Source organism: Nothobranchius furzeri, chromosome 16 (assembly GCF_043380555.1).
Source record: "Nothobranchius furzeri strain GRZ-AD chromosome 16, NfurGRZ-RIMD1, whole genome shotgun sequence".
Lineage (NCBI taxonomy): Eukaryota > Metazoa > Chordata > Actinopteri > Cyprinodontiformes > Nothobranchiidae > Nothobranchius > Nothobranchius furzeri.
The window spans coordinates 62,739,423-62,763,422 of record NC_091756.1 but is presented as its reverse complement, the minus strand read 5'-3'; the positions used below and the strand labels follow the sequence as shown (position 1 = coordinate 62,763,422).

Below are 24,000 nucleotides of genomic sequence, written 5' to 3'. Positions count from 1 at the left end.
AGATATTCCATCCCTGTGGTATCGATATTATGGACTATTATACACAGCCTTCTTCAAGTACACCGACACGCACGACAGCCAGATGCCGTAAAGCAGCCTCCGCCTCCCAGACAAACAGAAGAAGACGCCGCATGGCTACATTACAATTTCCCACGCGAGTTGTCTCCGATCCAAGTTTTGTCTGCCAAATAAATAAACAAAAACATAAACAGCGAATTCGGGAGGCGCTTCACAGCCCAACTTAATTAGCATACCAAGTCCGCCACGTAGTTGTATATTCACGCTTATGTGCTTAAAGGAAACTCCCGTTTATTGCAACCCGGACTTAATTTCTAGCATGCAGTACGTTTGTTTACTCACGCTGACAACTTTGGTGCTACTTGGATTCCCCGGGGTATTTAGATCCATCGGCGAATCGCCGTCAGCGTATATCCATATAACAGGTGCGGACGGGCGCCCATGGTGCAGCCTCGAAATAAGACATTATCTGCACCAAAACACCTTCACGTCAAAAGGTTTTGTTAGGAATCATTAACGTGATTCCCCTGTTCGTTTGGAGCGGGTCTGGGAATTCTAGGCATAAATAGACTAGCCGCGGCTAATCTAACCGGCGCTTTTAATGACGTCACTGCCATACGCCAATCTGTTTTATTAAGATTAGATGTACCTTTGTCCTACTGTGGAGAAATTAGTTTTCTTCCTTTATTGACCAACAGAGTTGTTCAAAAGTACAGAACAAAACATATGGCATTACATCTTATGACAAAAATGCACCTTAAACAGAGTTTAAGCAGCAAAACATCACTCTGCAAATAGTGTATATATAGTGAGACAATTCATGATTTAAAGTGTTAACTTTCACCAGTTTTTGTATGCACGTTTTAAAAAATGCCGATACTTGAAAGGTTTAAGCACTTAATACACTTAATTCTTAACATTTAAGTTTTGCAATATAAATTGAGGAATGTTATATTTTGAATAAACTTGTTCAATAAATTGGTGTTTTTAATTAGTATCAAAATCGAGTATCGAGTTTTTTTCAAGTATCGAATCGAGTTTGAAATTTTAGTATCGTGACAACCCTAGTGCATGCGTACTGAACTCACTAAAATCAATGCATTGCAATAAGTCAACCATGAAAATGTTTCATTAGCACTGACATAACAATAATGTACAATATAAATTAAAACTTGAAATAAAATGTTTACTTGACCGCACTTGTGCACTGTAAATAATGAATTATTAATTAATAATAAATTTATAAATGTACACGCTAGGGCTGAACAATTAATTGCATATGCAATGAAACTGCGATGTGACAAAAGGAGATTTTCTAATAGCAAAGGCGGCAATTTGACTGGCAGTGAGTGGTTAGCACAATGCTAATATACATTGAAAGACCCATAGGGATGCTAATGCTAATATCGCAATTACATTCTTACAAATTACGAATTGGGAACGTGCCAAATTATTACATTTGGAGTCTAATAAAAGTAAAAACTGTTATTAATCAAATAAGTACAGACATATAATTTAGTAAAGCTAGAAAACTGTAAGAGACTTCACTGGCTAGCAGCTATGAACGAAGTTGAACTACGGAAGCTCTGCATGGACAAAACGTCAAAAACTAAAATCAAAATACTTCAGTAAATGGGACACACTTCCTGCAAATCAATTTTCACGATTGATGCTAATACCTGGTCCTTCAATGGATGTGCTCCTGGCTGCAAAGCATTGCACCTTAAAATACAAAATTTTGTTTTTACTTGTGAGTGTTTATGTAGACAAATAAACTTGTTGATATGATATGTTGATAAATATGTAGATGCATAAACTTGTTTATATTCAGTACAAGTTACATATATTTTTTATTTTTGCTTCCATTAGTTGAAAAATGAGAAAAGCCCCTTGAGAAAATAATCGTGAATTAAATCGCAATAGCAATATTGAAGAAAACAAATCACAATTAGATTATTTTCCAAAATCGTTCAGCCCTAGTACATGCTTATAACTGAAAGGCCTGCTGAGGACTGTAAAGTTAACCCTTTCAGAGATAAAGTTCCAATATTGAATGTAAAGTGACAGTGTGTATTTTCGCTGGTGATAGAGGGCAGTAGATACCTAAATCACTGCAAGCAAGCATTATTTTTGTGTTCAAACAAGCCCTTACCAACAGATGGCCATTAGGCTCAAAAATCCCTGGGAGTGCATGAGAGTAAACGCTTCACACACGTGATCCAAAGACTATTTCACTGTGTTCAGGACATGATGGGTGTGGAGAGGATGGTAAAAACACTGCTAATAGTGACAGAGCGGGAATGTACAAGAAGAAAAAAGCTGGGCAGATGCAGTAGATGTGAAAATGAAAGTTAGAAGTGCGTCGCATAATTGATATTTATTCAAGCGATCATAATAAAGCAGCAGCATTAAAAGGGGGAAAGCTTTTCCTTAGATATCAGTATGAATCAGTGCGTTTACATGCAGCCAGTAACCCTTTTAAAACCCGAATATTCACAATAACCCGGTTCCGCACGGCCATGTAAACACCGCCAAAACCCCGGATATGCTCATAACCGGGTTTTTAAAAACCCGGTTACTACACCTGGGGTAACCCTTTTCCAACCCGAATGTTTGGTCGTGTAAACGCATACCGGGATATCCCCATCAAAGCGTGTGTTCTGCACATGCTCTGTTCACAAGGAATCTTGGTCTTTTGAGTAGCGAGACGTCTTGTATGCGCCAGAACACCAGAAGTAAACAACAAGTTGGGAGCAACATGGCGAGTCGCGGTACAGCACCACACTTTTGGAGTGACGAGGAAACTAAAGTGCAAACAAACGCGGTCGCTATCTCTTCCGAACTGGGAAACATGTTGTTGTTTTCACGGATACCGGAACAAGAAGAACCGGAAATGACGCATATTGCGTCTGGATGTAGTCCGTACGTCCTGACGCTACCCCAATGTCCGCATTTACATCGGGTTATGCAAGTTAGGGGTAACTCTTTCTATTTATGCTTGTAAACGGGTTATTCTGATCAACTCAGAAACCCGAATCCCGACCTTAACCCGATCATAACCCGGATATTGGCTGCATGTAAACGTACTAATTGTAGTTCCTCACAGCAGTGAGAAAAAAAGACAAGAGAGCAGTCGCAGCTTCAGTCAGAGGCGCTAATGAATGATGATGAATTGCGCATGTGGGAAGCCCCTGCTGGTTGATTCCATCTGCCAATCGGAGGCTCATCCCAACAGCAGGCATGTTTTTGAGCCGATCAATCTGTCGTAGTGGGCGTGTTGGCCCGGGCCAGACCTGAGTGGACCGCCAGAGGATAAGGGCCGAAAAACCGCCTGGTAGGAGAGGGAAAAATACCAGGCCACCCACAATATATGCAACGCGGGCCGGGCCGGGCCGGGCGGTACCAGATGTGAAACCCCTAATTGACGGCTGAACCAGCCCCCTGTTTTTCTGTCATTTTTTAATTCCACCCCAATTTTTTATTACAATATTTTTTTAAATCTTTTTTTTCTTCTGCTTCTACTTTTTCTGTTTCCGCTTCTGCTGCTTCTTCTACTTCAGTGGTGCTCCTCTACAACCTGGACTGGATTTTGAACACCAAGCTTTTACCAGAAGGGGCAGAACAACACACCACTGGATGGATTGTAATGAAATAAAATTTTCAGCACATTTACTGGAGTTAACCCAATTCAAGATGGCTACCACAAGATTAGAAATAATGCCTATACGTCAGTCTATTTTGCACACATTGAGCTGATGACTGGTTTCATTCTTGGGGTTTTAAAAACTTTACCTGTCCTAAACCTACAGTTGGTTAAACATTATAAAGCAGTTTTATTCAGGGCAGTGATGCATATCTGCAATTATTCCAAGCTGCTAACGGAGTTGGATGCATCAAAGAGCTTCAGTGTTAAAACTGCTTTTATGGGATCTTTTTTAGGTCCTGCTGCAGAGAACCACTTTCTTTGTTCACGAGTGATGCAGGTCACAGGCTTGTGCTGATTGGATGAGCAATTTAAACAGCTGGTCAAGGCTTTATCGAGCTAATGTTCGAGAAGAAATGCGGAACAGATTTTAAATAATATGGAAACAAAAAATGAACAAAATGAAACAGAAGTACAAAAATCACAGGTTCCCAAAAGTAGAGTGGATTAGCAACAAGTGAGAATAGATTGAACTCAATCCTCGAGTTCAATCGAGTTTTAGCTTAAATAATACATTTTTTAAGCTGGTTTTCTGAAAACCAGCTTTAGTCCAACTTTGTTTTAATTGGCGATGCTGTGCTGCTGAAGGCCTGCTAGCAGCACAGAGGAGTGAAATCATCGTCTTCACTTGTCTCTGTTTCAGATCTTGTCATCTTTCCGGACCTGATTTTATGATCATAAGACTCTTTTCTGCGATTGTTTCTGGCTTCCTCTCTTCAGCCTCTGTTCTGATGCCTTAAACGTTTTTGTGAATGCTTACAATAGCAAAGTAAGTGAAATGCCTAGTGGCATGTGCTGTTTTGACAGCCTGTGTAATTGAACAGTTCTTTCATTACAGACACATTTAGTCATATTTAGTGCAGCCCTGTTTCAGTCCTGTCTGGGTCTTTCTGCAACACCACTTGTGTCTATGGGGCATCTGCTTCCTGGTTTATGAAGCCAGTATTTTTGACGAAAACTTCATAAACTTTAGTTTCTGAAATGTGTTGTTCCCTCTAAATCACTGGTCTGTGCTGCATGTGTCAGTCGAGTTTGGCTCCTGAAGTAGTTGACTCTGCACAGGCTGCTGTTTTAAAACTATCACTGAGGATGAAGTTTGCATCTGCAGAAAACGCTGTAATGGAGCTACAGGAATGGCTGCAAAAGAAGAGTTAGCACTTTTCCTGTAATAATGAAATAAGGGTTCCTTTTGCTTTTTGGTTAGTTTACAAACCAGAGGGATTTTTGTTTAATTATTATTGTTAGGAGCTCCTAGTTTTTTGATGGACTAGTTTTGTATGAAAAGTTAACGAGCAGGTTACCCCTAAATCAGCCCTTTTTTGGGATAAACCATGGTAGCAGTTGCTCAGGGGGTAGAGCGGGTTAACCAGTGATTAGAGGACTGTGGGACTGATCCCAGCTCCCGCCAGGGTACACGGCTGATGTGCCCTTGGGCAAGACACCTCAACTGACTTGCCTGTGTTGGTGATGGTCAGTGGGGCCGATGGCGCAAAATGGCAGCCTCGCCTCTGTCAGTAGCTGTGTATTGCCCAGTTTTGCCCTAAAAAGACTTGCGTCGGTTTTTAAAAGTTGCATGTAAACATGTTAGTCTGGCTGAAGGCGAACTGGTTCTATTCCAGTTGAAGCACCCAGATAATGCGGTAGCAATCCGATTACATTCTGCATGTAAACGAGTCAGCCGAACTAAACCGGTAGGATGCTCACGTTCTGAAAGTGACGAGACCGCTGAAGCGGTCTTCTGACAAGACCATTGTCACAAAGCAACACACATTACACCATGAAACAGGATAGTACGTACCAGATGAGCTGTGCTGCGGCATTATTGTTGCACATTCCTTCAGCCATTGTGCATATCCTGTTTCAGTTCCGTCTGCTTCACTCCCGCCAGCCTCTGTTCACTGCTTGTATTGCTATAATCTAACCGGAAAAATGCCAACATGAAAAGGGGCATGTCACCACCTACTGTACCGGAGTGGAACAAACTTTATTTGAGAGGCCGGTTTTCTAATGTGCATGTAAACTAGGATAAAGACTCCCAGCTTAAGTTCCACCTGAATCTATTCAGATGTCGGTCATTGCGCATGTATCCGCACTGACTGCCTCTCTATGTCCTCCAGGTGATTCTTCCTCTTGGCGTGTCTTTCAGACAGGAAGTGTGGGTGGAGTAAGATTCTTGGGCTGGTGTGACTTGCTCTTTAAATCTTGTTCGTGTTGTTTTAAAAGTGGAGTCCAGTGTTTCCCTTAGGAACTTTTCCAGCTGTGGCAGTGGGGCCGGGGGGGGGGGGGGGGGGGGGGGGGGGGCTTGGTGAGAAATTATGACACGTCTCTAAATAAAGTAAAATTTTCTAGTGCAGAGTGGAGCGCCAACCCATAGAAGCACTGATTTGATCTCATTTCAGAGAAAAATAGAACAGGTCAGATGCACCTAATAAATAAAATTACTAACAAACTCGGGAATCTTTCTTTGCTTCACTGTTCTGGTGCTGAAAATATCACTAATGCGGATCAAAGGAGATACACAGATGAATGCACCTCTTATTTATTATTTGGAAACTACATTTACTGCAGCTGGCAGAGGCAGAGATTTTTTCTATTGATACACGAATTTACAGAATCATTTTAAATGTTAATAGGGGAAGACTGCAGGAGGGAGCGGTAAAATACAGGGGGTCCCCAGCAAAAACAAGAAACTACAAGTCTGATGAAACCCGCTGGTGTTCCATCAGGCAGTCATGGGGCAGCTCCAACGACCCAGTGGCTGTGCTGGGTCAGTTATCGAGCTCAGTCCGGTACCGGCTCGGCCGTGAACGAGCCGAGGCGACGTCGTGCTCTGTTTAAGAAGAGGTGTTATTTTACCGCTTCAGGAGAAGCGTCCAACGTGTTTTTACGCTTTCTCCGAGACATGTCACGTCGCTAAGTTGTTAGCGCCGCGCGCTAACACGTCAATAGTGCAACGTAGCCTGCTGGAGGTTTTAAGGGTTCAGGTGAAAACACCCGACCTCTCAGGCTGCTCACACATCGATCTTAAGTTGTCGCTGTTGCGCTCACGCCGTAATACAGTATTAGATGCGGTTAAAGTCAGACATGAAAAAGTAAATAAATTTTACATGAATAAGTGATGCTTAGCCTGGTGGGGGGAGGAAACCTGTCAAGATCGTCAACACCCGTTTATCTTAATGCTGCTGAAACATGTAAACAAAAAGCATTATATCCACTGCTACCTTTCTAATTTTAAACTCAGTAACTTATGCTGTAACTGCACCTTGCCCTGCCTGCTCCTCCTTGCTGCCGCCGGCTGTGATCACAAGCGACAACGTAGTAGTTCCCGCTGCTTCTTCGGGAAACAGCGCAAAAAAACAAACAAACTTGGGATCTTGTAGGCGTGTCGGTGGGATTTCATCCGTGGCGGCCTGCCACGGCTACGCCTATGTAAAGCCGGGCGTACACTGTGCGACTTTTTCACTTTTTTGAGCCGATTTTCCAGTCGTGCAAGAAGCCACGACATCTGGGCGAGTTTTGCGCCGAGCGGTCGTGTAGTGTACAGGGGGTTACGAGAGGCGATTAACACCACGTGACCAGCTGCCGATCAGCAGTCGTGAGGTCGCAGGGACTTCTGGTGTGTTTAATATTTCGCTCGTCCCTCGTGAGGGTATCGCACTGTTGAAGCGGCGCTGCGAGCAGCTGCGAGCAGCTACGATCCAAAAAGTATCAGAACCGCTCACGGCGCATGCGCGCGCAATCCTGCATCAACGCCGGCCGGTCGCTCGCTCTTTCCCTAATAACACACGCTGTTCGTTTTTGTTTCTACACGTTTTTTTACTCACAAAGATTGTCAAGAAAGCGTGTTTGTCGTGTTCATGTCAAATTAAACTGATCACAAAACACAGATTCACTTTCTTTATTTCGTTTTCCTCATCCAACCCCCATAAATCCCTGTGTGTCCTCCTGCAGCACTCCCGAAGGACAACAGGCAAGACAAAAAAGTCTGACGTGTTGAGTAAAAACTGCTATTTTTAGCACATTTTTAGGGCCGACGTGTTGCTACCAGACGTACAGTGTGAGCAGTCAGGTCGCATGCGAGAACTGGGTCGTACAGTGTGAGCGCACGACTCGTGAGATCTGCTCTGCGAGGAAGTCGTACAGTTTGAGCTGAAGCTGAACGCTGCGAGTGAAAAAGTCGCACAGTGTACGCCCGGCTTAAGGGAAACCCTGGAGTCTGTAAATGGTTACATTATCACCACTAGTTGTGCTAAGCTAACCAGTGTTTGATTAGAGCTTGAATTTTACCATCAAACCTTTAATAAAAGTATAAAATAATTACTGTAAATTAGAAAGTTGATCTGTTAATATAAGCCAGTAAATGATGCAGTTTTGATCCAGGTGCCCCCCCCCACCCACCAACCACCCCCACCTGTCCAGACTGTCTAAATGTGATCAGAGTTGGAGATCTTGGTCTACTTTTAGAGACCTATTTCTATAAGATTCAACGCTTAATGTGAGACGTGCATGTGTCTGTCTGTTAGCCCGTCCGTCTGTCTATCAGCTGCTGTCTGCTCTGAAATGCACCAAATGAGAGGCTGGACATAAATGACATTCCTCCCAAAGTTGTTTACATGCTTCTTTTTTAACTCTGAAGGAATTTTTGGGCCCGCAACACTTGTGGCTTTTTTCTCCTCTCTGCATCTTATCTGTCGCAGTATGAAGATAAAAGCAGGTGACATTTTGTTTGCATGGATAGTTTTCATGAGATGGTCACATGTAATCTCTCTCTCGCTGTATGTGAGTGTGTGTGTAGACGGGATATATATACATATTAGAGGTGCTGAAAAAAATCGATTCAAGTCTGAATTGGGATTCTTATTTATAAAGATTCAGAATCGATTCCAAGAGCTCAAATATTTGGCATGCTACAGGTTTGAGATGCACTTTGTTGATCTTTGTTAGGAGAGTCAGTACTCCGTTTACTTTTGTGCTCCCATAAATTGAGAAGATTTATGTTTGAATCTGCTGATAAGAAGGCACATGGATGTAATTTTTTCCATACTCAGAAATTTGAGATATTATTTTCTAAGTTGATAAAGGAATACTCAGGATTACTCATGTAATTTGTTTCTACACTTACTTGAAAAGTATTTGACCGTATTACTTTCAAAGCTACTGTTAGGTAACTACAGACGTTATATTTTACAAGGTAAGCAAAAATAAATGCTGCCTTTTGGTCAACAGTTGCTTCTGTTTACAGTTTTAGAATCACTTTATTTTACAGTGCATTTTTGGAGCTTGACCAGTTTAAAGTCAAATAAAAATGTCCCATAGCTTTAACTAACTTGTACAACATGGCTATATATGCAGCATTCTGATGCAGGGTGACTCGAGAGGATGCACCGATAACTCGGCCACTGAAAATGTACTGGTGAAAATGACCCAAACGTGCATTTTCGGTTTTCGGCTAAAACACCTAAATCACCATAACAAGACAGCCAAAACAGCCAGGTGAACCTCGTTTTTGTTTAATCTCTCCGCCTTATTTGGCAACTTTCACTTTGCTTAATAAAAATAGTGCATTCTGATTACAAAGGTAAAGTTTCTTCCCTTTTTAGTAATGCTGTTTTATTACAATCGCTGGAATATTCATACCGATTATGTGAAGCACAGCTTTGTTTTTCTTCTACCTTCTCGCTACGTCTGTCAATATTACCTGTATTTGTACCATCCCCATGACGCACAGACTCTCTGATGCTGGGCGCAGCAGCAGCGTCACTTTCTTTTTCACTGATCGAGTGAACCGCGGTGACGAACCAATATCTTCATCAGAGGGTGATTATTATATTTCAGAATCAGAGTCAGCCATTACCAGACAAAGAGCTTTTTCAACAATGAACACCACCACAAAGCGCCACACTCATTTGCCTTTACATGCGTGATTAGATGTGTAGTCAGCCAGGCCACATGAGGGTGCGATGTCCCATAGTACCTTCGCTGTACCGAGTGAATCGACCGAAAGGGAACAGCATCCTGGGCCCCATGGGCGTAATTTTGGGGTGGTGGGCAGTTTTTCTTGAGGCAGTTTGGATCCATTCATGAATTCTAATTTCTTTTACTGAAATGGGGCAGAACTCTGTCAGTGAGGTCTAGTGCCCGTTACACCACCACCCTCACCCACACATACCACCACACACTCACTCTCTGTTTTGAAATCAGAATGAATTCCTTGTTGGGCCCCGGAATTAAATCTTTTTATAAAAATGCACTTTATTCTCTCTGGACGTTGAAGGCTTGTTGCCCACCCAGGTATAGTGCTTGTAGGGACAACTCAACCAGATGAGGTCCAGCGGTCCACATTCCAGGTTCACATGCCTTTCCCATCACCAGGCAAAGGAAGGAGGGGTGGTGGGGGGTGCTGCAGATAGAAAATCCTCTGGGACAACTCAGAATGGCAAAGATTATTCTAGATTTAGAAAATGTCTTAACAACCAAATATAATTAGTTGGGACGCTGTGAGACACGAGCGGGTTCTGCAACATCCCTTTCCTTCACAGCTGAACATGCTTGTCATTTTCAGATTCTATTTTCTTCCATTTCACATATCTGTCTGTTTTTCTGTCTCCTCATAGATGGAAAAAGAACATGTGTAAAGCATTGGTCGTATTAATAACCAGAGTCATTTACTGCTGCTAGCTGCCTACCCAGCCAGCCTGGAATCTTGTCTCTTCAATATGTTAAAGATGGCTGCTTTTACAGGACCAGAGCGTTTGCAAAACGGGATTTGCCGCGGCTCCCTGGGGAGGGTTTTGGCGTTTATAGTAGCAAAGCTGAAGCTAGAATAAACTGCCATCAGGCACCTCTCCAACCAAGACGGGATAAAGGGAGGTCGCTGGGCGGCCCCCGCATGTGACGCACAGGGTCGCGCATTCAGCGTCAGACGGAAGACACGTCAGACTGATGAAATAGCTTTTCAGGACCTTTAGCTTTGATGTGACCTGCTTTTTGTCCCGCTTGACGCCCCGCTCAGCCGGTGTTTCACCACCCTGTCGAACAGCTGGCTGTCTCTCACCGTCCTCGTAACAAGGCGACTAGTCTGCTCGTCCTCTCGCTCGGCCAGAAGCTCCATGGTCTCCGTGTCCGTCCAGTTTGCCATGTTGTGGGTGGTTGAAAGATACTAGTGAGAGGCCATGTTTATCTGTGTTTATACCCCTTCCAGCCGGCACTCGGCGCGCAGCATACGTCACTAACGCGACCACCCTCTTTAGCGGGGGGCCTCCCACAGTCGCTCCAAAGGGATTAGCTGGCCTGACACGCGTTTAGCCGTCAGAGGCGAGGGGCTCATGTGGTAATATTACTACGAGGCTAAGCGCATCCGAATCCAGTTTTATCACCTTTCCCCTTTGCTCCTTGCAGCGTTTACGAGACCCACAAATTCGGATTTATCACTCCGTAATGACGCGATGGTCTGTCTTATAAAAGAGGCTGATGTGCTCAGTTAATTCATGGTGTTGTTTTTTTCCTGTATTGTTGGTTTCTTGCTTCTAAAGTTGTCGTTGTTTGGTGGGTTTTTAATGTTACGGGTCAAACTACCTTCATGTTATTGTTAGCCCGCTGATCTGCTACAGTCTTCAGAGCCTAACATGACATCCTCACATGCCTGCTTTTGGAGGACCTCAATTATTTTTCCCAGCAGCAGACGAGCTGTCATATGATCAGTACTCTTTAGGTATCATTGTAGTGTTTTTGAGAGTATTTCACCGTATTTATTTTTCTTGCAGGAATGAAACTCGCTCAGACGTGACTGAATAAGTGTGTTTTTCCTTCTAACAGTTGGCCCAGACACGACTATGTTGGGTAAATTCCACTGAAATGATGAGGACTGTCCAGGTGACACCAACATTTCAGCTAACCCTTGGGTCATGCTGAAAATGTCTGCTCTCTGTCGCGTCAGACCACTTGTCTAGTCTGTCCTCGGTTTCACTGTGAAACTTAAATGTTTTGTGTCATGTGAGCAAATGTGGGATTTTCATTTTGTTAGACTGAATATCTACTCAAGTCAGACACTTTACAGCCTTGTGCTTGTCCATGGTCTGGCACCCATCAGGTCTGTCAAGTGGACAAAGACACCTTAACATCATTTAGTAAAAAAGATTGGATTAAAAAATGTCTCTTACCTTAAATTGTCCACTAGTTGATTTTCTTTACTTGTTTATTCCGGTTCAGGGTTACAGGAAACACGTGCTCATCTTTAGCGGTCGTCGGGTGGGAGGCGGGGTGCACTTGAACTTGTCACAGGGATCCAAGGAGACAGCCAGCCCAATAAACCCATCGTGTGTGGTTCTGTTCTTATATGAAATGACCCTTTACAGGGTTAATGAAAGGCTACCCAGCCCCTATCGCCCCCGTGGCCAGAATATTCCACTTGCAATTTCGGACTGGCGGCCCGGCCCGCTCTGTTGGGACTTAAAAAAGAAAGAGCTGACATGCCTGGCGCTGCAGCCTGGTTCCAGCACGTTTCCCGCATGTCTTAGATCATGGACACAGCTGATCTGTTTAATTTAGTGATGAACCACTCCTGTAGACAGACACTGGCTGGAAAGACATTTCAGCTTTAGAATAAAGCGTTAAACAAAGAATGCACAGCAAAGTGTTTGTTATTGTCAGTTAGCAAAAAAATAAAAACATTCAGACAGAAATGTGACCAAATAAAACAATTTTTTAGTCACAGCTGCTCAAGGAATAAAATTCTGATTTCAGTTAAACACAGCACCATCTGACAAAATCACCTCCTGCACATTAGAGACGGTGTTTGTTGTTATGGGAGAGTTGGAAATGCTAGACGGTCTCACCAGACTGCAGCCATGAGTCTTCAAACTGCCTGCTGATTGGACGGGTTCTTGTCTATCTCGTCTTCTAGAGTGCATCAGTTTTCAGAAGCCGCACACAGTCAGAGGTAGCATTCTTTCCATTTAAGCTCACAGACCTGTTTGTTTCTCAAAAACATCAGCACCACCCACAAATGTGTCCGAGCACAACACGGAGTGAGAGACCACCACGTCGGTGTCACTGTGACGTCAGTGCACGCTCACAAGAACTTGTCCAAAAAAGCCCTGTTCAGTCATCATCCCTGATATTTACAGTTATACGCTCTGTTTTTTATTCTAACACGGATGTAATGCCAGAGTAAATAAAACTTCATTAGTCATACTTTATGATCGTAGTACAAATTAAACTTAACGCTATAAATGTACAGTGTGTAGTTTTCACTGTATTCTCTTTTAAAAATGGTGCTAGAAGAGACGTTTGTGACGCATTAAAGTTGGCGATTATCTTCTGGAGTTCTTGCATGTCAGGATTAAATTTGCGTTACTATAAAATGTTAGTGACTAAATCGCAAAGTGCTGATTGAGACGTGTGATAGTTGTGTGTGTGTACATGTGTATTATCCAGTGCGTCACACAGCCAGCATGAGTAAAATCATCATGATGCATGATGGAGACCAACACCAACTTTCAGCACCATTAATTCAGTTGTCTGCCTTCAGGAATCTACTACTCCCCTAGCTCGACAAATGCCTTACGCATCAAGTTTCAGAAAACCCAGGATATTAGCCAAGACTTTATCTCTCTAGGTCCAAGATGAGCCGAACTGTCTCCCTTGGTTCTCCTCCTCTTAACCTCTCACACTTAAGCTGCTTTTACAGGACCAGAGCGTTTGCAAAACGGGATTTGCCGCGGCTCCCTGGGGAGGCTTTTGGCGTTTATAGTAGCAAAGCTGAAGCTAGAATAAACTGCCATCAGGCACCTCTCCAACCAAGACGGGATAAAGGGAGGTCGCTGGGCGGCCCCCGCATGTGACGCACAGGGTCGCGCATTCAGCGTCAGACGGAAGACACGTCAGACTGATGAAATAGCTTTTCAGGACCTTTAGCTTTGATGTGACCTGCTTTTTGTCCCGCTTGACGCCCCGCTCAGCCGGTGTTTCACCACCCTGTCGAACAGCTGGCTGTCTCTCACCGTCCTCGTAACAAGGCGACTAGTCTGCTCGTCCTCTCGCTCGGCCAGAAGCTCCATGGTCTCCGTGTCCGTCCAGTTTGCCATGTTGTGGGTGGTTGAAAGATACTAGTGAGAGGCCATGTTTATCTGTGTTTATACCCCTTCCAGCCGGCACTCGGCGCGCAGCATACGTCACTAACGCGACCACCCTCTTTAGCGGGGGGCCTCCCACAGTCGCTCCAAAGGGATTAGCTGGCCTGACACGCGTTTAGCCGTCAGAGGCGAGGGGCTCATGTGGTAATATTACTACGAGGCTAAGCGCATCCGAATCCAGTTTTATCACCTTTCCCCTTTGCTCCTTGCAGCGTTTACGAGACCCACAAATTCGGATTTATCACTCCGTAATGACGCGATGGTCTGTCTTATAAAAGAGGCTGATGTGCTCAGTTAATTCATGGTGTTGTTTTTTTCCTGTATTGTTGGTTTCTTGCTTCTAAAGTTGTCGTTGTTTGGTGGGTTTTTAATGTTACGGGTCAAACTACCTTCATGTTATTGTTAGCCCGCTGATCTGCTACAGTCTTCAGAGCCTAACATGACATCCTCACATGCCTGCTTTTGGAGGACCTCAATTATTTTTCCCAGCAGCAGACGAGCTGTCATATGATCAGTACTCTTTAGGTATCATTGTAGTGTTTTTGAGAGTATTTCATTTATTGAGTGACTTAAAGAGGGACTGCACACCATCAGAAAATGTAACTCCACCCCTAGTCAAGATCGAAAAATGCCATGAAAGTGGACGTTGCCAGGAGGCCATGGCCAAGTGTGGGGAGTTTCCATCCTGGGAGGGAGTGGGAGGAGCCTGTACCGATGACGTGAAATTGTTCCAGCCCCAGTCAATCACAAGTTAAAAATGCAGTAGCTGCTGTTCTGCCACAGGGGGCAGCACTAAAACGTTTTAGACCTAGATTCTAGATTTAATCAAGTTTACACAAACATGTCAAAAAATGCACAGAGACAGAAATATTGCATTTAAAGATTCGATTATACAGTTTATAAGCAAAAAGTAATGTTGGGGTTTAGTTACTCTTTAAACAAGCTGATCATGTTGATGAAGCCTTCTGGTTCTCCAGAGAATTCCCTCCTGCTGAAGCGGTTTCTTGGGGCTTTCCCTGTATCGGGTCTCTTTATTCTTGAGATTGTGAACAGCAGCTTATCCCTGTAGTGTTTCCTGCAGCCTTCACGAAGGGCTGTCCTTCAGCCGCTTTAAAAGACCTGGGGCCTCATTTATCAAACGTACTTCCACACAGATCTGTGCGTTTTTCGTGCGTAGGAACAATTCTACGCATTGTGTGTTTATCATTTTGTACTTGTGCGTAGAAATGTTCCTGAATTTAAGAACATCTCTGAGCGTGCGTGCCGTGCGCTCAGCATCTAGTGGCAGAACGGGGAAGCGCAATACCAAATGTCTCAGTCATCCAAATGTGTTTCTCATCCACAAATTTTATATATCCAGTGTGTAATTGTGTCGGTGGAAAAATGGCCCTTTCACATAATTGGTGCTAAAACCAATAAGACGTCTGTGATCGACGGGAACCTGACATCATGGCTGACCAGTGGTATTAGAGGATGTAACTGAGCGTGCTTTCTGGAGGGAACGCGTTCTCTGAGCGCACTGATCTCAAAGGAAATCCTTCTGCTATGCTTGGGTTTGGGACCCTTAGTGGTGTGACAGACAAACCTCACGAATCCCATCCCAGTTCATATTTCATTTTCCAACTATGAAAACTGCCCTGAACCCCCTCTGCTCCCCGATCACACACGCTGCATTGCCAAGCTGAGAGACGGCACTCTCAGACAACGTTTCCAAACTAAACTAACCCAAACAGAACGACTCCTTAAATGTAAATGACAACCCGTTACTCTTGACCAAATCCATTCTTTTATTTATTTCTGACAGGAACCTCTCCTCTGGAACTTGTTTGGTTCTTTTGCGCTTCGGCAGCCAGCGTTTCCATCTTGTTGTCAATAAAGTATTTCTTATTTTTTGTGGCAAAAAATGAATAAAAAATAAATACTGGGAGTCCCCTCATGTGTTGAGGACGCAGCGTGACCAAATATGATTAATTGAGGGCATTTCTCTATGCAAATGGCTGTCAACAGATATGAGCACCTGAGTGGGATTTATCAGCAGCTGATAGCGGGGGAACATGCGTCCGAGAGGCCACCGCATGTTTCATAAATAGATAGAGTATAGGAGCGTTTCTACGAACGTTGGATAAATGAGGCCCCAGGTCTGGATCTCAATGTTTGTGCAAATATCCGTTCAATTTCTTAACTTCCTTTACTGTCTGAAGTCCTCTAGAAAGTGGTCCATGCAGAGTTTTACCATCATCTAGAGGACAACAATCTACTTCACCATTTCCAGTCTGCTTTCAGGCTCAATCATAGCTCATAAATGCACATATCTGTGTGCTAAACGACATCCTGGTAGCGACCAATGCTGGATCCCATGTTCTATTACATCTCCATCTCTCCAGCGTTCCACACAGTTGATCATGTTGTTCTACTAGACAGATAGCATTATGGGTTGGAGTTGATGGTCCTCCTCTTGACCGGTTCCAGTCATATCTGACAGACGGGTGTTTCAGCATCCTCATTGGTGAATACTCCTCTCCTTTTGTCCCGCTCCCCTGGGCAGTACCTCAGGGTTTGATCCTGGCTCCTCTCCTCTTCACTGTCTATGTTCTCCCTCTTGGCAACGACTCCTTAGTTTGAGTCTTGTGGTTTTTTAATTAGACAGAATCTCTCCCAGTATTTTTTATACGTATCCCTGGATAATCTTAATGAAAATGTAATACGTTCCATGTTTTGGATGTGTTGGACTATTTCCTTCCAATCCCGTGTGGCAGGCAGTCTCATTTAATCACTTTCAGGTAATCGCTTTCTTCCAGGCTGCTTGTAGTATCTGTAACCCCGGGTTTCCACCGGAGCCGTCAGCAGCACGTCATAGCTGCTGATGGGAACCGCTGTGGTCAACAGAACCTTTTCCACCGGAGCCGTCAGCAGCGCGAGTCGGCCGCGTCTCAGGAGCAGCATGTCGCGGCCTTTACGCGCCGGTTCTATTTTCTACGCGCGACGCCTCTGAAACGGGTCAAGTTCGACATTTTTGAGGAAGGAAAGACAGGAAATCGGACGCGGAAATGGAGAGAAGCTCCCGAGATTTTCAGAATAAAGAACGTACTGCCTTCCGGTTGTTTTACTTTAAAAAAAGTTACTAACTGTGCGTCCCCGTGAGAAGTTATCACCTAGCTAGCGGTCTCCTTTGTTTTTCAGGTCCGTATTGGCTATTATAAAACGGACAGAACATAAAACACAAACCATGTTGTAGTTTTCTCCTGCTTGTTGTTGTGTTTACTGACGAGGTCACTCGTGGGACTTCGTGCTCGGTCGGTGACAGCTGCTCCCCTGCTGCTTCGCTTCTCGTGGGAAGGGCCAAGCAGCAGCTTACGCGAGCAAGACGTGCTGCTGCAGTAACGTGCTGCTGACGGCTCCCGTGGAAACCCGGAGTAAGAGGTATCTGTCTTTTTTTTCAACATCTGATGGGATATCCGCCAGGTAAAAAACGTCAAAACCCTCTGACAGTTTAAGATTTAGAACCCGTTTGATTTCGGCAATCATCCCTTTCCAGAATGCAGTTATCTTTGGACATGCCCAGAAGATGTGAAGGTGGTTGGCCACCTTCTCTCCAGCATCTCCCGAGTGAAGTACTTTTGCTTTGGAGTTCCTTTATTTTAGGAGTAATGAAAAATCTCCTAGTATTCCTCCAGGAAAACTCCCTCCATTCCTCTGAACGGGTAGTAGTTCTAACAGTGTTGCATATGTTAGACCAGTCAGCGTCTGACCGCGTTGAGTTGGCCTCTTTTTCCCATTTGAGTTTGATGTTCGTTGTAGAATTTCTCTTTTCCATCATTGAAATGGAGTAAACTGTTTGTTTTGGGTTAAGATTTCCTTTACCTGTTTCGATAAAAGTTTTGACGAAAGGATGAATTTCATTGGTTTTCAAGTTATGTTCATAATAATATCTGAGTTGGAGGTATCTAAAAATGTCTAACTCCTCTAAGTTATAGTTTACCTTCTGTTGAAAGCTATTTAACCCTCGATCCGTTATTATTTTCCTGTAGGCTGTGACGCCCTGCTCAGCCCACAATTTAAACCTTGAATCTAATTTTGCGGGTAGGAGATTTGAGTCATAAGCCGGACAGAGAAATATTTTTGTGTCTGTCTCAATTTTGCTATTTTTAAATTTTTTCAGCCAGCAATGGCAGTTCTGCTGATGATGACTGTCAGATGGATCTAACCTTAGGTCACACTGGTTTCATCAATCTGCTTTGTGGCTGTCTCTTTGATATCAAAGCCTGACTTGTTTCCAATGTCCTCCTTAAGCTGAATGACAAGAAGACTGAGACTTTTCTCTTAAATCCAAAAAATAGTGACCTGCACGCATCTGATTCCTCCCCCCCCACCATGAACTTCAACCCCTGTGTGACCACCCTTGGGCCTGGGTCAAACTAGATGCTGACTTATCAATGACCCTGCAGGTAAACGCTACTGCAAGGTACTGTTTTTTCCAACTGCGACCTTTGACGCACTTAAAAATCATTCATGCGTTTATCACCTGAAGTCTCGACTATGCAAATTCAGTCCTTGTTGGTGTAAGTGCATCCTCCCTTAACCGCTTACAGGTGGTCCACGATCTCGTACAAAAAGAAGTGGACAATGCCATGTTACTCCCATCTTGGCTGACCTATACGAGCTCCGTGTGTCCTGTCGTGTGCGGTTCAAAATGTTGCTGTTCACTTTCAGTCCCTGCCACCCCTCCCGAGCACTGCAATCCTAAACTGATTAGCACATCCCGTGGTGAGCGAGCATGGGCCTTCGCTGCACCTGAACTGTGCGCCTGGCTTAGACAATAATGCATTTCAGATCAGGACCGACGTCGCATCTCTTCAAACTGGCTTTCGGCAGGTGGACTTCTCCAGCTGGGTGTGCCATCTGTGTTCCGGTTATTGTTGATGCTTCTTCTGCATTTCTATTTTGTGTCTTAACTCTATTTTTAATAGTTTGGTTTTGCTCCTGATGTTTCTTCCCTTGTTGCATATTTTATGCAGCCTTACTTTTATGCTCTGGTTTTAGGAGTTTTACCTTTTGAATCTTTATTTTACTCACCGGTTAATGGGAGCTTTTAACTTAGCAGTATTTTGGTCGGTTTCTTCTGCCCTTTTCCTCATCCAGCACTTTGGTCAGCTGACACACCGTGGTTACAGATGAATATGGTAAATTCTTCCTTTTAACACTTGGAGTTGCACTGATCCTGCAGCTGTTCCGTCGTTACTAAAACTGAGTTTGCAGCTTTGAAAGCCAGAGTTAAAGAGCGTGCTGGTGGCTGTTGGACACCGTCAGCGGTCGGGTTTATTCAGGGTCGCTGTGGCAGGCTGACAGGAGAATGACTCCAGTATTTCTCTTTCAGACCTCAACAGCTGGAGGTTGATTTGTTAAAAATGGACCTAAAGACATAAATTTGATTAAAATATCCTGACAGTCTAGGCAACTAGCTTAGTTTTGGTCATATTACAGATTACCCCTCTCCTACTGTGTGTGTGTGTGTGTGTGTGTGTGTGTGTGTGTGTGTGTGTGTGTGTGTCTATGTGCGTGTGTGTGCGTGCGTGCGTGAGTGAGTGAGTGAGTGAGTGAGTGAGTGAGTGAGTGAGTGAGTGAGTGAGTGTGTGTGTGTGCGTGCGTGTGTGTGCGTGTATGTGCGTGCGTGCGTGCGTGCGTGAGTGAGTGAGACATGACTTGGGAAAACAATCTGTCACAAGACTGCGTAACGAACCAGACATTCAGATATCGAGATTCCAGCTTTGAGAGGACGTGTTTTTCTCTCGGTCTCTGTCTTCTCAGCGGGGTCAGAGGGCAGGTCAGGATCAGCCTCCCCCCGACACCACACAGCTTCCCATCACTTAGGCATTTCTTCTGATTTCACCAGAACAAGCAAGTAAAAAATAAATAAAATAAAATAAACAGAACTAAACTAATCTAAGTGCTCTTTTTCTTGGATTTCTTTTTGAAGCTTTTTGATTTTTCTTGCAGTTGTTTCTCATGTATTCATGTTTTTTGTATTTAAATAGGACCTCTTTGGCAAAGGTGTCCCTGAGTGGTTAAGTACTCACAAGTGCAGATGGTGTCAGGACACGCGTTTGCTTTCCACAATCACCCAGAGCAGGAGCTGGTTGGGAGTGTGCTTTTGTTTGCCGTGTCCTGGCGTCTGCCACTCGACACACATCGATCTCTGCTATCGTGCTGCTGTGTGTCTGGTGTGCAGGTATCGGAGCTTCCCTATGGGACAGGTTTTGTGTCGTGGTTTTTTCTTGTAAAACAGATGAGAAATCATCAACTTTCACTGTTTTTTACTTTTAATTCAACATCCTTCTTATTATGTCGTTCATTCAAACGGTTTACAAACCAGGAAGTAGGATGTCGTATTTTGTGCTGAGCGTGTGCAGAGCAAAGAGGGGCTGCGCCCAGCTTAGAGGGATGTCCCGGCGACTTTCACCGGGCCGTCCTGTCAGACCTCACCACGATCGGGCCTCAGTCATGTTCCACGCTGTGTGGTTATAAGGATGCTTTGCAACTTTTTCGTATTTTAAAATTATTTTCTTGTGCTAAAATGACCCTTTACAGCATTAGGAAATGTCACTCAGACCCCCATCGCCCTCTGTGGCCAGAAGACGGCATTTGCAACTTCAGAGTGCCCGTCCAGTCTTTTGGATTCCATCCTTTAGTTCTTTGTAAAACACAGAAAGGTTTTTTTTACCTGCAACTTTTCGTTTGCGGCTGCAAACTCAGTCAGGCGTCAGGTAAATAAAACCTTTCTGTGTTTTACAAAGAACTAAAAGATGGAATTAGAATTTCAACACAGCAAGAACACGCCAAAGATGTTTAAAGAAAACAGTGTTTTGGAGTTAGAAAAACATTGAGCTTACCTACCTGGCCCTTCAGTCTGCTTCCAGCGTGTTTTAGATCACGAACACAGCTGGTTTGTTTAATTTAATGATAAACCACTGCTGTAGAAACGAATGCAGGCTGCTGGGGAGACATTCCAGCTGTTAGATTAAGGTGTTAACTAGGGATGTGTATTTTTGAAATTCTGGCGATACGATACATATCACGATACAGGGGAGACGATACGATATATCACGATATATTGCCATACATTCAGTCAGACGTTACAAGCAATTTTTTTTTTACTGAATTTATTGTAAGAATGTTCAATAAACAGTCCAAACTGATACGTAACATGTTTAACATGAGGTATCTGACCCATGATGGAGGGATTTACAGTTCAATGGTGGAAACAAAACCTGCTGCACACTGCTGCCAACTAGCGGGTGGCGATTGAATTGCACAAAACGAAAAGAAAATACACAAATGTTTGCATGTAAATTCTTTCAGGAATTAGATACACAGCTTTTGAATTCGATGTAATAATCGCAGGAAAAAATATCACGATATATTGCCATACCGATATTTCCAATACACGACTTTTGAATATCGATATAATGTTGCTGGGAAAAATATCACGATATATTGCCATATCGATATTTTCTTACATCCCTAGTGTTAACAAGACGGACGCACAGCGAGGAGATAAGTTTTGCTTTTGGTTCTCCTAAAAGGACACTAGAGGGTGCTAAAAGCAAGGCAAAACTGCCTAGTCTATCAGCATCATGATTTCAGAGCTACGCTAACCAGATATCTCTCAAAAAGCAAATATTGATTGGTGGAACCATTAGCCACAGAGAGCGCTCTTGCCAAAAAAAGGTTAAAAGAATGCACAATCAGTTTACTTCCTGGACAATAAATGGATTGACAAATCCAACTGACACTTTGAACATTTTGGATTTATCCTATTTATTTATTTATTTTTGACTACAATACATCGAAATATCATCCTGCACTGGAGTATGTGTTCATCTAGCTTGTTTGCCACATTGGTCATCCCTACGAGTAACTGATCATCAATTTACACAACCCAAGGGTGACCAAAGTAAAAACATCAAGGCAAAATAAAGATAATCGTCACAGAATCACTTAATGTAGCATGATCATAAACATTAAGATGTAATCTAAAACAACAAGTCCAGCTGCCTTCATTTGAACCCGTTGGGGTTGCAGCATGTTGAATGCACAGCAAGCGGCTGTTTTCTTTGCTGTCCGGTTTAAAATACCACCAAGCTGAAGACATTTAGCCCTCCTGAGGAGGCGCATTAGCTCTGCGTTAGCCTGCTAGCTAACAGATGCACCTTGGTGTCTGAAAGTCCCTGCCTGCTGGAAACTGTGTGAAGTGACTTTGTTGTTTCTGTAAAAGAAACCGATAATATTGATGTAGAGGAACTAGCTGAAATCTCAGGGTTGAACTTAAAACTAAGCCATTGTTACTCCATTAAAACATATTTCTCAAGATGAATTTAAAAAGTCATGTTTGCTGTTTACAGGGTATCCGCGGGTCCTTAAAAAGTCTTAAATTTACTTTTCCAAATTTAAGGCCTTGAAAATCCTTAAAAATTACAAATAATCCTTAAATACAGTTTCCAAAGGTCTTAAATTACTAAAGACCCAATAAACTAGATTATTTTATTCATTTTTGTGAATTTCTAGTTAGTCTTCAGCATTTTTTGTGTATGATGTTGGTGTAAGCGGAACCGTACACATTCAGATTAAGCACTTCGTGATTTTTATCTTGAGAGACGCTATAGAAATGATATTTTCTTCTTCTTCTTCTTCTTCTTCTTCAGTTGGGTGTGAAAGGGGGCTATTTTTAGATGAGTACATTAGCTGGTTAAGCTAGTGGGAGCTTGTGCCATGGAGAAGTGCAAGTTTAATGGTAACTGGATTATTAATCCCACGTTCACGATGTGGTTATCACCGGTCCCAGGCAATAGCTGGAAATTATAGCAGAAATTAAATTAAAAAAATAGCTTTAATTTGGTCAAAGTGGCCTTAAAAAAGGTCTTAAAAAGTCTTAAATTTGGCTCCCGTAAACCTGCAGATACCCTGTGTTTAAAAAGGTTAAATCTGATCTTTTTCACCCAATTCTGTTCCTTCTAAAATCACGTGATCGGATCAGAGCATCCCTATTTTAATTTAATGTAAATGTGTGTTTTTTTCCAGAAAGACTGATTTTTATTTAGTTTTTTTTTCATCCATTTCAGGATCACCAAACCGCTGACGTTTGCAGACTGTGTTGGAGATGAACTACCTCTTGGGTGGGAGGAGGTTTACGACCAACAAGTTGGGGTTTACTACATTGACCACATTAACAGTGAGTAGATCTCGGCCTTTTGGTCTCCTCTACGCTGAAACGGCACACACATCGTGTTGGGAACATTCGATTTAACTGTAAATAAATTCTAATAAACTTAAATCCTAAGAGGGTTTGTTTGTTTTCTGATTGCCTCAAAGCTTCGTTTGTCGATGACTCAACTCTGTCTTGTCAGAGACTACTCAGATCGAGAACCCACGGACTCAGTGGCGGCAGGAGCAGGAGCGCATGTTGAAGGAGTACCTGGTGGTGGCCCAGGAGGCCCTCAGCGCCAAGAAGGAGATGTACCTGGTCAAGCAGCAGCGACTGGAGCTGGCTCAGCAGGAGATGTTGCGCTTCCATGAGCTCTCTGAGGACAACCACTCCATCACCAGCAGTAAGCACAGGGCTGCACAACCATAGAGCGATGGTCTCAATTAGACAAATAAATCCCATTTTTAGTTTTGCAAATGTCTCTAAACATTTCCTGCAACCTTCACATGCATCAGTAGGAACTCCTGAACAACTCTGACCCATAGTCCCATCAGGGGATGGTGGGACATTCGTGCAACATTCGTACAAGATGTGCAAGAGCGTTGTGAATTCAAACTGCAACTGAACATGTTCCTCCGGTATTTTCTTGCATTACGCCCCTAAATTATTCTCCATCTCGCCGGTAAAGGCTGCAGCCCTGTGGGAGCTCTAGATGGACAAAAGTTTGAACCCAAAGCCTCCATGAGAACAAAAAAGACCTTCATTTGACCCGGTTGTTTGGTTCTGACATACTATATCGCTGAAGAACTGTCGCTGATGCAAATCTATAGAAAATCTTCCAAGTCGTCATTCTTTTCTCACCCCACCCTCCCTTCTAAACACCTCCACCCAGTTTACCCTCCAACTCCAGCCAGCTGTTACACAGGGGGGCATCCGCAGACTCGGAG

General features: G+C 43.5%; 1 protein-coding gene across 2 annotated transcripts in view; it reads left to right on the top strand.

Annotated features, from left to right (window-relative positions):
- Positions 1-24,000, top strand: part of wwc3 (WWC family member 3) — a 64,791-nt gene that overhangs the window by 11,870 nt on the left and 28,921 nt on the right. For both annotated transcript variants that reach the window (XM_070545912.1, XM_070545913.1), the window contains exons 2-3: positions 22,971-23,080; positions 23,256-23,456. In XM_070545912.1, the coding sequence (XP_070402013.1) occupies positions 22,971-23,080; positions 23,256-23,456 (311 nt within the window). The remainder of the gene's footprint in view (positions 1-22,970; positions 23,081-23,255; positions 23,457-24,000) is intronic.